General features: G+C 29.7%; 3 protein-coding genes across 3 annotated transcripts; all 3 read left to right on the top strand.

Moving 5' to 3' along the window:
• The first annotated feature begins 3,879 nt into the window (after nucleotides 1-3,879).
• On the top strand, nucleotides 3,880-5,028 carry LOC146930958 (anaerobic nitrite reductase Glb1-2-like). The gene is made up of 4 exons (XM_085707620.1): nucleotides 3,880-4,094; nucleotides 4,296-4,410; nucleotides 4,598-4,714; nucleotides 4,822-5,028. Exons 1-4 carry the CDS (start codon nucleotides 3,967-3,969, stop codon nucleotides 5,026-5,028), a joined length of 567 nt encoding a protein of 188 aa, XP_085563746.1. The 5' UTR covers nucleotides 3,880-3,966.
• On the top strand, nucleotides 4,966-7,317 carry LOC146930957 (anaerobic nitrite reductase Glb1-2). Its single transcript, XM_085702450.1, has 5 exons — nucleotides 4,966-4,984; nucleotides 6,011-6,128; nucleotides 6,225-6,339; nucleotides 6,465-6,581; nucleotides 6,868-7,317. Exons 2-5 carry the CDS (start codon nucleotides 6,016-6,018, stop codon nucleotides 7,048-7,050), a joined length of 528 nt encoding a protein of 175 aa, XP_085558576.1. The 5' UTR covers nucleotides 4,966-4,984; nucleotides 6,011-6,015; the 3' UTR covers nucleotides 7,051-7,317.
• A 1,336-nt stretch (nucleotides 7,318-8,653) lies between these two features.
• On the top strand, nucleotides 8,654-10,215 carry LOC146930956 (anaerobic nitrite reductase MHB1). Its single transcript, XM_085702451.1, has 4 exons — nucleotides 8,654-8,849; nucleotides 8,950-9,064; nucleotides 9,508-9,624; nucleotides 9,783-10,215. The coding sequence occupies exons 1-4, from the start codon at nucleotides 8,737-8,739 to the stop codon at nucleotides 9,918-9,920; spliced, it is 483 nt and encodes a 160-aa protein (XP_085558577.1). The 5' UTR covers nucleotides 8,654-8,736; the 3' UTR covers nucleotides 9,921-10,215.
• The last annotated feature ends 1,813 nt before the right edge of the window (nucleotides 10,216-12,028 follow it).

The following is a 12,028-nucleotide window of genomic DNA, read 5'->3' as shown; positions in this document are numbered from 1 at the left end:
ATTTATGCAAAACAGCTTATTTGTGCAAAACAGCTTATTCAAAACAGCTTATTTATACAAAACAGCATATTCCGATTTAATTTTAAAAAATAACTTATTCAAAACAGCTTATTTATGCAAAACAACTTATTCAAAACAGCTTATTTATGCAAATCAACTTATTTATGCAAAAACAGCTTATTCGAAACAACTTATTTATACAAAATAGCTTATTTGTGCAAAACAGCTTATTCAAAACAACTTATTTATGCAAAACAGCTTATTTGTGCAAAACAGCTTATTCAAAACAGCTTATTTATGCAAAACAGCTTATTCGAAACAACTTATTTATACAAAACAGCTTATTTGTGCAAAACAGCTTATTCAAAACAACTTATTTATACAAAACAGCTTATTTGTGCAGAACAGCTTATTCAAAACAACTTATTTATGCAAAATAGCTTATTTGTGCAAAATAGCTTATTCAAAACAGCTTATTTATGCAAAACAGCTTACTCGAAACAACTTATTTATACAAAATAGCTTATTTGTGCAAAACAGCTTATTCAAAACAACTTATTTATACAAAACAGCTTATTCAAAACAACTTATTTATTCAAAATAAGCTGTTTTGTATAAATAAACAACTTATTTATACAAAACAGCTTATTTGTGCAAAACAGCTTATTCAAAACAACTTATTTATACAAAACAGCTTATTTGTGCAGAACAGCTTATTCAAAACAACTTATTTATGCAAAATAGCTTATTTGTGCAAAATAGCTTATTCAAAACAGCTTATTTATGCAAAACAGCTTACTCGAAACAACTTATTTATACAAAATAGCTTATTTGTGCAAAACAGCTTATTCAAAACAACTTATTTATACAAAACAGCTTATTCAAAACAACTTATTTATTCAAAATAAGCTGTTTTGTATAAATAAGTTGTTTTGAAGAAGCTGTTTTGCACAAATAAGCTATTTTGTATAAATAAGTTGTTTTGAATAATCTGTTTTGCACAAATAAGCAATTTTGTATAAATAAGTTGTTTCGAATAAGTTGTTTTTGCATAAATAAGTTGTTTTGCATAAATACGCTGTTTTTAATAAGTTGTTTTTGCATAAATAAGCTGTTTTGAATAAGTTGTTTTTTAAAATTAAATCGGAATATGCTGTTTTGTATAAATAAGCTGTTTTGAAAAGCTGTTTTGCACAAATAAGCTGTTTTGTATAAATAAGTTGTTTTGAATAAGCTGTTTTGCACAAATAAGCTGTTTTGTATAAATAAGTTGTTTTGAATAAGCTGTTTTGCACAAATAAGCTATTTTGCATAAATAAGTTGTTTTGAATAAGCTGTTTTGCACAAATAAGCTGTTTTGTATAAATAAGTTGTTTTGAATAAGCTGTTTTGCACAAATAAGCTATTTTGTATAAATAAGTTTTTTCGAATAAGCTGTTTTGCATAAATAAGCTGTTTTGAATAAGTTGTTTTGCATAAATATGTTGATTTGCGTAAATAAGTTGTTTTGAATAAGCTGTTTTGCACAAATAAGCTATTTTGCATAAATAAGTTGTTTTGAATAAGCTGTTTTGCACAAATAAGCTGTTTTGTATAAATAAGTTGTTTTGAATAAGCTGTTTTGCACAAATAAGCTATTTTGTATAAATAAGTTGTTTCGAATAAGCTGTTTTGCATAAATAAGCTGTTTTGAATAAGCTGTTTTGCACAAATAAGTCGTTTTGCATAAATAAGTTGTTTTGAATAAGCTGTTTTGCACAAATAAGCTATTTTGTATAAATAAGTTGTTTCGAATAAGCTGTTTTTGCATAAATAAGTTGTTTTGCATAAATAAGCTGTTTTGAATAAGTTGTTTTGCATAAATAAGCTATTTTGAATAAGTTATTTTTTAAAATTAAATCGGAATATGCTGTTTTGTATAAATAAGCTGTTTTGAATAAGCTGTTTTGCACAAATAATCTGTTTTACATAAATAAGCTGCTTTGAATAAGCTGTTTTGCACAAATAAGCTATTTTGCATAAATAAGTTGTTTTGAATAAGCTGTTTTGCACAAATAAGCTGTTTTGTATAAATAAGTTGTTTTGAATAAGCTGTTTTGCACAAATAAGCTATTTTGTATAAATAAGTTGTTTCGAATAAGCTGTTTTGCATAAATAAGCTGTTTTGAATAAGCTGTTTTGCACAAATAAGCCGTTTTGCATAAATAAGTTGTTTTGAATAAGCTCTTTTGCACAAATAAGCTATTTTGTATAAATAAGTTGTTTCGAATAAGCTGTTTTTGCATAAATAAGTTGTTTTGCATAAATAAGCTGTTTTGAATAAGTTGTTTTGCATAAATAAGCTGTTTTGAATAAGTTATTTTTTAAAATTAAATCGGAATATGCTGTTTTGTATAAATAAGCTGTTTTGAATAAGCTGTTTTGCACAAATAATCTGTTTTACATAAATAAGCTGTTTTGAATAAGCTGTTTTGCACAAATAAGCTATTTTGCATAAATAAGTTGTTTTGAATAAGCTGTTTTGCACAAATAAGCTGTTTTGTATAAATAAGTTGTTTTGAATAAGCTGTTTTTGCATAAATAAGTTGTTTTGCATAAATAAGTTGTTTTGCATAAATAAGCTGTTTTGAATAAGTTCTTTTTTAAAATTAAATCGGAATATGCTGTTTTGTATAAATAAGCTGTTTTGAATAAGCTGTTTTGCACAAATAAGTTGTTTTGCATAAATAAGCTGTTTTGAATAAGCTGTTTTGCACAAATAAGCTGTTTTGCATAAATAATTTGTTTTGAATAAGCTGTTTTGCACAAATAAGCTGTTTTGTATAAATAAGTTGTTTTGAATAAGCTGTTTTGCACTAATAAGCTATTTTGTATAAATAAGTTGTTTCGAATAAGCTGTTTTGCATAAATAAGCTGTTTTGAATAAGCTGTTTTGCACAAATAAGCTGTTTTGCATAAATAAGTTGTTTTGAATAAGCTGTTTTGCACAAATAAGCTGTTTTGTATAAATAAGTTGTTTCGAATAAGCTGTTTTTGCATAAATAAGTTGTTTTGCATAAATAAGCTGTTTTGAATAAGTTGTTTTACATAAATAAGCTGTTTTGAATAAGTTATTTTTTAAAATTAAATCGGAATATGCTGTTTTGTATAAATAAGCTGTTTTGAATAAGCTGTTTTGCACAAATAAGCTGTTTTGTATAAATTATTTGAGTGAAGATAAGTTTTTAAAACTTTTTTCTACGTGAAGAAAAAGTGAAGAAATCAATTTTAAAGTATGATACGATTATTTTATTCTCCCTCTTAACTTATCCAACTGTGTAATGTAACCTACTAATTATTACACCAAGTAATTTAATATTTATCGTTATATTTATATATTGTGAATAATAAAAATATTTTTATAAAAAGAAAACAAATTAATTGTTTTTCTTAAAAAAAAAAACTTTTTCTTGGAAAAATCATAGCCTGACAATTTTCCAATTAAATAACTTGTCCGGATTGACACGAAAGGGCAACATCATCTTAAATTTCAAACAATGAATCTCACTATAAGGGCAACATCATCTTAAATTTCAAACAATGAATCTCACTATAAAAACCGTAATAGAGCAAAACAACAATTTGGGGAATTAGTCACTTTAGTCCCTGAATGGGGAACGATTCGTCAATTTAGTCCCTGAATGCAGATAATATGCAAAACAGTCCCTGCATGGTCAATTTCAGGGACTAAAGTGACTAACGAAGTCTACATTCAGGGACTAAATTGACTAACGGAGTCTGCATTCAGGGACTAAATTGACTAACAAAGTCTACATTCAGGGACTATTTTGCAATTTATCTTCATTCAGGGACTAAATTGACGAATCGTTCCCCATTCAGGGACTAAAGTGACTAATTCTTCATCATCCATTGCCACCACCACCACAATTTAATAAACAAACATTATACTCTCTTATAACACATAACATGGAAGAGAACAAGAAAACTGTGGATGGAAGTGTTTGTTTCACAGAAGAGCAAGAAGCTCTAGTGCTAAAGTCATGGAATGCAATGAAGAAAAATTCTGGGGACCTGAGTCTCAACTTTTTCACAAAGTAAGATATTTCATTTCATTAATTAATTTTTCAACTCTTCCGTTAATTATATTAATTAATTTTCAGCTTGTAAGGTAACTAGACATTTGTCAAAAAAAAAAAAAAAGGTAACTAGACATTTTTTTTTTTTTGAAGGAAAAAGGTAACTAGACATGTTTTTGACCAATTGAGTATCACTCATGATTTAATTCTGATTGTTAGAATACTGGAGATTGCTCCACCAGCTAAGCAAATGTTTTCATTCTTGAAAGATTCAAATGTTCCTTTGGAGCAAAATCCTAAGCTCAAGCCACATGCTATGTCTGTCTTTCTCATGGTAAGCTTAACAATTAACATCATCTAATTAGTATAATTGAGGTTTAGACATGACCTTATGACTTAAATTAGAAAAATAAAATAAGTTCACAGTTAAACTATTATGATATTTTCAATAAACTATAAATTAATTACATTACTTGTATCTCTTATTTGGTAGAATTTATTGTGCTTTTGTTATTGTATAGACTTGTGAATCAGCAGTTCAATTGCGTAAGGCTGGTAAAGTCACAGTGAGAGAATCAAATTTGAAGAAGTTAGGTGCCACTCATTTCAAAACTGGTGTAAAAGATGAGCATTTTGAGGTAACAACATGCAACCTTTCAATATTACTAGTATGAATTATGAGAGATGTCCTTTTGTAGAAGACTAATGTAATGTATGATTTAATTATTATTTCATATTTGTTAAGGTAACAAAACAAGCTCTTTTGGAGACAATAGAGGAAGCAATACCTGAAATGTGGTCTCTAGCTATGAAAAATGCATGGGCAGAAGCTCATGATCAGCTGGCCAATGCTATCAAAGCTGAAATGAAAGAAGCTCATGATCAACTGGACAATGCCAATTTGATAAGTAATTTTAAATATAATTGGATGTCTAATTCATTTGCCTCGTAACTTGTACTATTAGTAGGGTAGCATGCTCTGCAATGGTTCACAACTTAATCGAAAAGAGAGAGCGTGTAGGAGCAAGAAGATCTCTCGCATATCCAATTTTTATTATAGTCGGTGTTAGACTAACCACTTACACTTGATATCAACAATCTCTCTCTCAATTGTATTCTTCCATACCCTACACTTGCATTGCCGTTAAATCCAAAGAAAAACACCTCTTGACTACAATGTCAAGAAAACTTACAAGGATCAAATAGAGCAGGATCTACTCTCGTTCTTCACCAAGTTGAATTAGGGCTCTTATATCATTTATTGGAGAGTCCATAGAAGCGTCAGGAGCAACAACAAACCAATGATTCATAACGACCAAAAGATTATACAACACATCTCCAACCAAAACCATAAAATATTTTTTATATAGACCACAAACAATTCTTGTGTGGTCACAATACTTTGGACAGAAGATTTTGACACTAAAAAAATGAAAAAAAGTAGAAAGAGAAAAGAGTTAAATAATGTATGTTTTTCAAATAATTTAATAATATGTATTTTTAAGCATGTGGGACCAAATCTTGTGTCCAAAATTTTATATCCATTCAAGTATTTTCCTGTAGATAACATCTCTCATATATCAACTATTTAACTCATTCATTGTCATAGTCAATTTAGAGCTAACTAATCACACTTTAACCAAAATATATGGTAGTGTATGTACTCTCTAACCTGCAAAAACTTAAAAAGAAAAACTATTTAAAAAACATAGACATGTTTTAAAATTTGAAGAAATATAATATTAATACTCCTAATTTGTTGGAAAAAGCACAAGCTGACAAATTGCAAAATAACTCCCCATTGGCACGAAGAGCCAACTCCATCTTTAATCAATGAGTGAATCTCACTATACAATAAAAACTGTACCATAGCACAAACTACAAAATCAACAATATCTTAATTATCCATTGTCACTATTATTCTTAATCAGCAGTTAACATGGAAGAGAACACAGGCAGTTGTTTCACAGAGGAACAAGAAGCTCTAGTCGTGAAGTCATGGAATGCAATCAAGAACAACTCTGGAGATCTGAGTCTCAAGTTTTTCAAGAAGTAAGTCATTAATTTCATTTTTCATTTAGGTTTGTAATATATAACACTATTATTTAACACAACATTATTTTTGAACAATTGATTATGACATGTTAGAATTCTGGAGATTGCTCCACCAGCTAAGCAATTGTTCTCATTCTTAAAAGATTCAAATGTTCCTTTGGAGCAAAATCCTAAGCTCAAGCCTCATGCCATGTCTGTCTTTCTCATGGTAACCTTGCTTAACACTTAGCATCCATTTGTTTATTGATTAATTACAATTAATTATGCTCTAAGCTATTTGTGTCTCTTAAATTGTTATATCGATATAATATGTTTAATTTTGTTGTTTTGTAGACATGTGAATCAGCAGTTCAATTGAGGAATGCTGGTAAAGTAACTGTTAGAGAATCAAACTTGAAGAAGTTAGGTGCCACTCATTTCAAAACTGGTGTAAAAGATGAGCATTTTGAGGTAATACTAACATACTACTATGGTTGACACAATGTTAGGTGAGCCGTGCATCCGTGCGAATGTACAAGTCTTTTACTAGTATATATTGACAAGGAAAAAAAGCAACGTGTATATTTGAAATCATGATGGCGACATCACGATTTTGTCAAACTCACCACGAACCCAAATATACACAATATGAGTTTAATCTTTTTAATTATGGAGTATAATATATAGACCGTACTACTTTTCTAGAAGAACAATTTATAATGTAAACTAATTATTTTTTATTGTTTCGTTATGTAAGGTAACAAAGCAAGCCCTTTTGGAGACCATAAAAGAAGCATTACCTGAGATGTGGTCACCGGCTATGGAAAATGCATGGGGAGAAGCCCATGATCAGCTGGCCAATGCCATCAAAGCTGAGATGAAAAAAGCTGATCATGATCATCAGACCAATGTTGAAGATAAATCCAAACCCTCCTCTTAATTAGACTATGTTTCTATATAATAATTTCCTTTGCTCTCAACTTCAATAAGCTTGTTTGGGTCTGTGTTTTCTTTTGTATCAATGAAATGTGATTTATATATGTTGCTATTGGGGTTTGATAAGTTTTAAAGGTGATTGCTTGAAATTGAATTGCAGCTAGATGTGAATCTAGCATAAGTCTTCCTAGATCATTGAATAATGTAAAATTCAAGCCATTGTAGAATTTATTTATATTCATTTTATTATAGGCATGTGTAATTTTGTCCATTTATTTTGATCAGTTCTGGATTGGAAATTTGGAACCTCCTGCGTTTCTTTTAAATTATAGAATAGGAGAGCTGATTAATTAAAATTTAAAAGCATGTTATTGGTGTTATTATTGAGGGCCGTTTCTCAGATCACTTATGGATGAACCTACAATTTAAGCCTAACTAATAAGTATGTTTAAAAAAATTGAATTCCTAAAATGTGAAAATAATGTTTTTGAAAATGGTAGTTTTTATTACTGTAGGAATTGTGATATTCAATTCCCTAATATGGCCTTTTTTAATTAAGATGTATATGGTTTAATTTGATAGACCCTTAATTTTATATTTTGGGCCCAAATTTTGAACTTATTTTTTTGGGCTTAGGACAATCACCCTCGCCTTCTTTGCTCTGCCTCAGATATGGCCATGTTACTATTATAGTAAAAAAAAAAAGTTTGGTTAACAAATGCAGAGAATCCGTAATCATACCAATGAGATTAGGAAAGTATTTTGTGCTATAAAAGAGATTAGGATAGCCTATGTTTTTTATGGACATGCACTAATAGTCAATTTCAATAGTTGGCAAAGAATAATAACTTGAACCTCTTACTCTATCAATGAAATTTACAGAACATAAAATTTGTTATCTATTTATCTGAAGATTTTAATTTCATACCAACAGTGTGTATAATAAATTAAATTCTTTATCTTCTATTGCAAATAAGAAACTGTGTTTTGCCCTTCTAAAAAAAGAAGAAAGGAACCGTGTTTTGCTCTAGACACATATTGTTATGAAACATGACATCCCTAAATAAAGTCAAGAGAGAGTTAGAAACTCGTGTATTGATAGGAAGCTAATTAAGCTTCTAATGAGGTGATATCTTCAATACTTATCATCACATTATTTATTTAATTAACAAGTGCCACTCAACCTCGTCTTATCTGTGTAGCAACATGGGTTTTAAAGTATACTAGCAATAAATGAATCAATTATAATACCACTCTTTAATAAAAAAATACAAAGTATACTACTAGTCAAAATGATTTGGTCAGGGCTTACGCATAGTGGTAAACAAGTTGGAAAGAAAAAGTTCAACCTTGTTTGCTTACGTTGATTAGTATGGAAACCTTAATTTTATTTTATCTTGGTTAAATGGTAGAAACCATTTTGTGTTCACCACGTATAGCCCATAGTTTTTAGGCCCCTGGTATGGTACTTGACTATTAGCAACAACATGTCAACATGGCTGCCAAATTATGGAATGAATGTATGAATGACTCCCCATTGGTATGAAGGGTCAATTTAATCTTCAATCAATCTCACTATAAAAACCTTTATCCTACAAAATGGTAACATCATCAACCATTTTCTCACTCCCATCACAATAATCCACAAATCACATACCTTAATTAGCACGTAACACTTACCCTTCAGAATATGGGCACTTTGGATACAAAAGGTTTCACTGAAGAACAAGAAGCTCTTGTGGTGAAGTCATGGAATGCAATGAAGAAGAATTCTGCAGAGTTAGGACTAAAGCTTTTTTTGAAGTAAGTAGCTAGGTTTTTCTTCAACATTTTTTACTCAAGAGGTTTTATTTCATTTTTGTTTATTTGAATAATTGAACTGAATATACTTTACATATTGTAGAATATTTGAGATTGCTCCATCAGCTCAAAAACTGTTCTCATTCTTAAAAGATTCAAAAGTTCCTTTGGAGCAAAACACCAAGCTCAAGCCTCATGCCATGTCTGTCTTTCTCATGGTAAGTTACTAGAAACAATTAAATTAGCAAAGAAAATTTCGTAAAAGAAAACATGAAATCCGTCTCTAATTCAGTAACTAAATTTTGGACCGAGTACATTAGAGACGGATTTCATTTTTATTTGTCACTAATTTTATTTTTTAGTGTCATTTCGCATCCACGACCATTCAAGCTTTGACTTTGTCAATTGTCACCACTCACCATTTGAATATGAGAAATGATATTTTGACAACCACTTTTTGACAACTTTTGGACAACTTTCTCTTTCATACTCACATGATGTTGTTATCCTCTCTCTTCCTTTTTCTCTCTCCATTGTTTTTGACCAATAAGAAGTGAGAAAAACAAGGTTGTCAACAAAGTTGTCATCAAATGGATGTCAAAATATCATTACTCTTTGAATATATATAAGAAAAAACCAGCTAATTATTTTGTTATTGCAGACATGTGAATCAGCAGTTCAATTGCGGAAATCCGGTAAAGTCACGGTCAGAGAATCAAGCTTGAAAAAATTAGGTGCTAACCATTTTAAATATGGTGTAGTAGACGAGCATTTTGAGGTACATAAATTTTCAAATAAGTATATTTTTTTTACTAGGGTCAATGTATTATTTAGTCTTGTTATATTAAATTTACATTAAAATTTGACAAAAGGTTTGGCAGAGTAGTACTTACATAATATAAGACAATGTATGATTTAATTTTTTGATTTTGTAAGGTGACAAAGTTTGCACTTTTGGAGACCATAAAAGAAGCAGTACCTGAAATGTGGTCACCGGCTATGAAGAATGCATGGGGAGAAGCTTATGATCAGTTGGTCAATGCTATCAAATCTGAAATGAAACCTTCCTCTTAAACTCTCTAGTTTATATGATTCCTTTCTTTGTGAATTGAATAAGATTGATAGAAAGAAAGCCACTTTATATAGTTATTAAATAAATGAGTTTTTTGGTCTGTAATTTTCTTGTCTGAATATAATATACTTTACGTAGCTATTGAGTTTGCAATTGAATTTATTTTGAACAATTGAAAAATTTCTTGTCTGTAATTTTTAAGAAAATTTCAGCAATTGAATTTGACCGTGTGACGATAGCAGTTGTATTTATTTTATTTTATTTCATTTGAAGGAATAAAGCTGTTGTATTTTTATATTTCTCTTTTATATTAATGTCCAATTTTATATAAATATTCTCCATTAAATAAAAGCTTTTACTTTTCCCATCTTATCTACTTCTCATGCACCCTATAATTTTTACAAAAATGTCCATGGAATTTCGGATTATAAAATCTGAATTATTCCAAACTGTGTTCGGATTTTATAATCTGAAATATGCTTATATATAATCAGCAATCAAAATCTCTCCCATCACAGCAGTTTTGAAATTTTTTTTTAAAAACAAAAAAAAAAACAAAGTAAAACATAATAAAAATCTATCAAATAAAATCATAAAAATACCACCAAAAGTTCTAAAAATCAAATAAAACTAATGCAAATTTTTTCGGATTTTTCAGAGATTATGAAAAAAATTAAAAAATGAAAAATGGGTCTAAACGATGGAATTTGGATTTCCGTAAGTCCCGAAATCTTCGGGAGTCTTGATCCTTGATTTTTTTTTTCTGATTTTCTAAGGAAGTTTTTGGAGCAATCTGATCAAGTAGCCTGGAACCGGATTTTTGACTAAGAACAATTAACAATGACCTAAAACAGAAGGATGAGAGTTAGAAAGATTAGTATGATCTTTAAACTGGTTATCCATGTTACAAACAGACTCAGATTTTGTGTTGATACAGTTTAGGTTATATAATCCGAACTGTTTTCCCCTGAAAAAGGGTGTTTAGGGGGTGTTCGGATTCTATAATCCGAAAAAAGTAAGAAACGTGCCCTATTTTTTTTGAAGGTTTTGAATTATAAAATCCGAATTGATGAAAAACTCATTTTTTTCCACCTCATAACAAAAGAAAAACTAAATTCGGATTCTAAAATCCGAAAATCACATGACCATTTTCGTAAAAAAAATCGGACGTGGGAGAAATGGGTAGGATGGAAAATGTAATAGCCTTAAATAAAATGTCCAATTTCAATGGGCCTAGTCCACTAGTTATCGAGGAAATTGAAAAGAAAATTGCTATTCTCCCATACAAACTTGCTCACTCTCACATGAACTAACCAAAATATCTCCAATATAAATTAACTCACATTCAGTATAACCAACGTGAGTTAACTCATCTTAATGTATAACTTACGTGACTTAATTCACATCCAACATAAATTAAATCACGTTCCGAATATCAACATGAGTTAACACCAACAGAGTTAACTCACGTTGCTAAACAACCCATTTCTTTATTAAATTTTTGCACTATCTACTTTAAGAATTGAATACCATAGTGCTTGTGTGTGGGGTATATGTTTATATCTTCTTTTCCCAGGATATCATTTTGAACAAAAGGACTAGTCATACCCTACACACGAGTACTATGGTATTCAATTCTTAGAGTACGTAGTGCAAAAAATTTAATAAAGGAATGGGTTGTTACCAACGTGAGTGAGTAATTCACGTTAGTGCTTAGAACGTGATTTAACTCACGTCTAACGTGAGTTAAGTCACGTAGGTTATACATTAATGTGAGTTAACTCGCATTGATTATATCAAACGTGAGTTAATTTACGTTGGAGGTATTTTAGTCAGTTCACATGGGAGTGAATAGTTTTGTATGGGAGAAGAGCAATTTTCAATTTAAAATAGCTATTTGAGCTAAACTTGCCCAACAAACTCAAATTCTCAACCATGATGGGTAAGACGCTATTATGGTTCAGATTCAAAAAGTTGACGCAAAGAAGTTTCTTAAGGCTTTGTTTTGGAGTTTGGAGTGGAAGGAATAAAGGTTTTTGCTGGTGGAAAATATGAGGAAAAATTGAGAAATGTTTCATATTTTTTGAAAAAGTAATTTTTTAAAGAATGA

This window comes from Medicago sativa, chromosome 4 (assembly GCF_051527215.1).
Source record: "Medicago sativa cultivar Bolivia chromosome 4, Bolivia_mono, whole genome shotgun sequence".
In the NCBI taxonomy this organism is placed as follows: domain Eukaryota; kingdom Viridiplantae; phylum Streptophyta; class Magnoliopsida; order Fabales; family Fabaceae; genus Medicago; species Medicago sativa.
The sequence above is the reverse complement of the archived record's forward strand: the minus strand, read 5'-3'. Positions and strand labels throughout refer to the sequence as shown.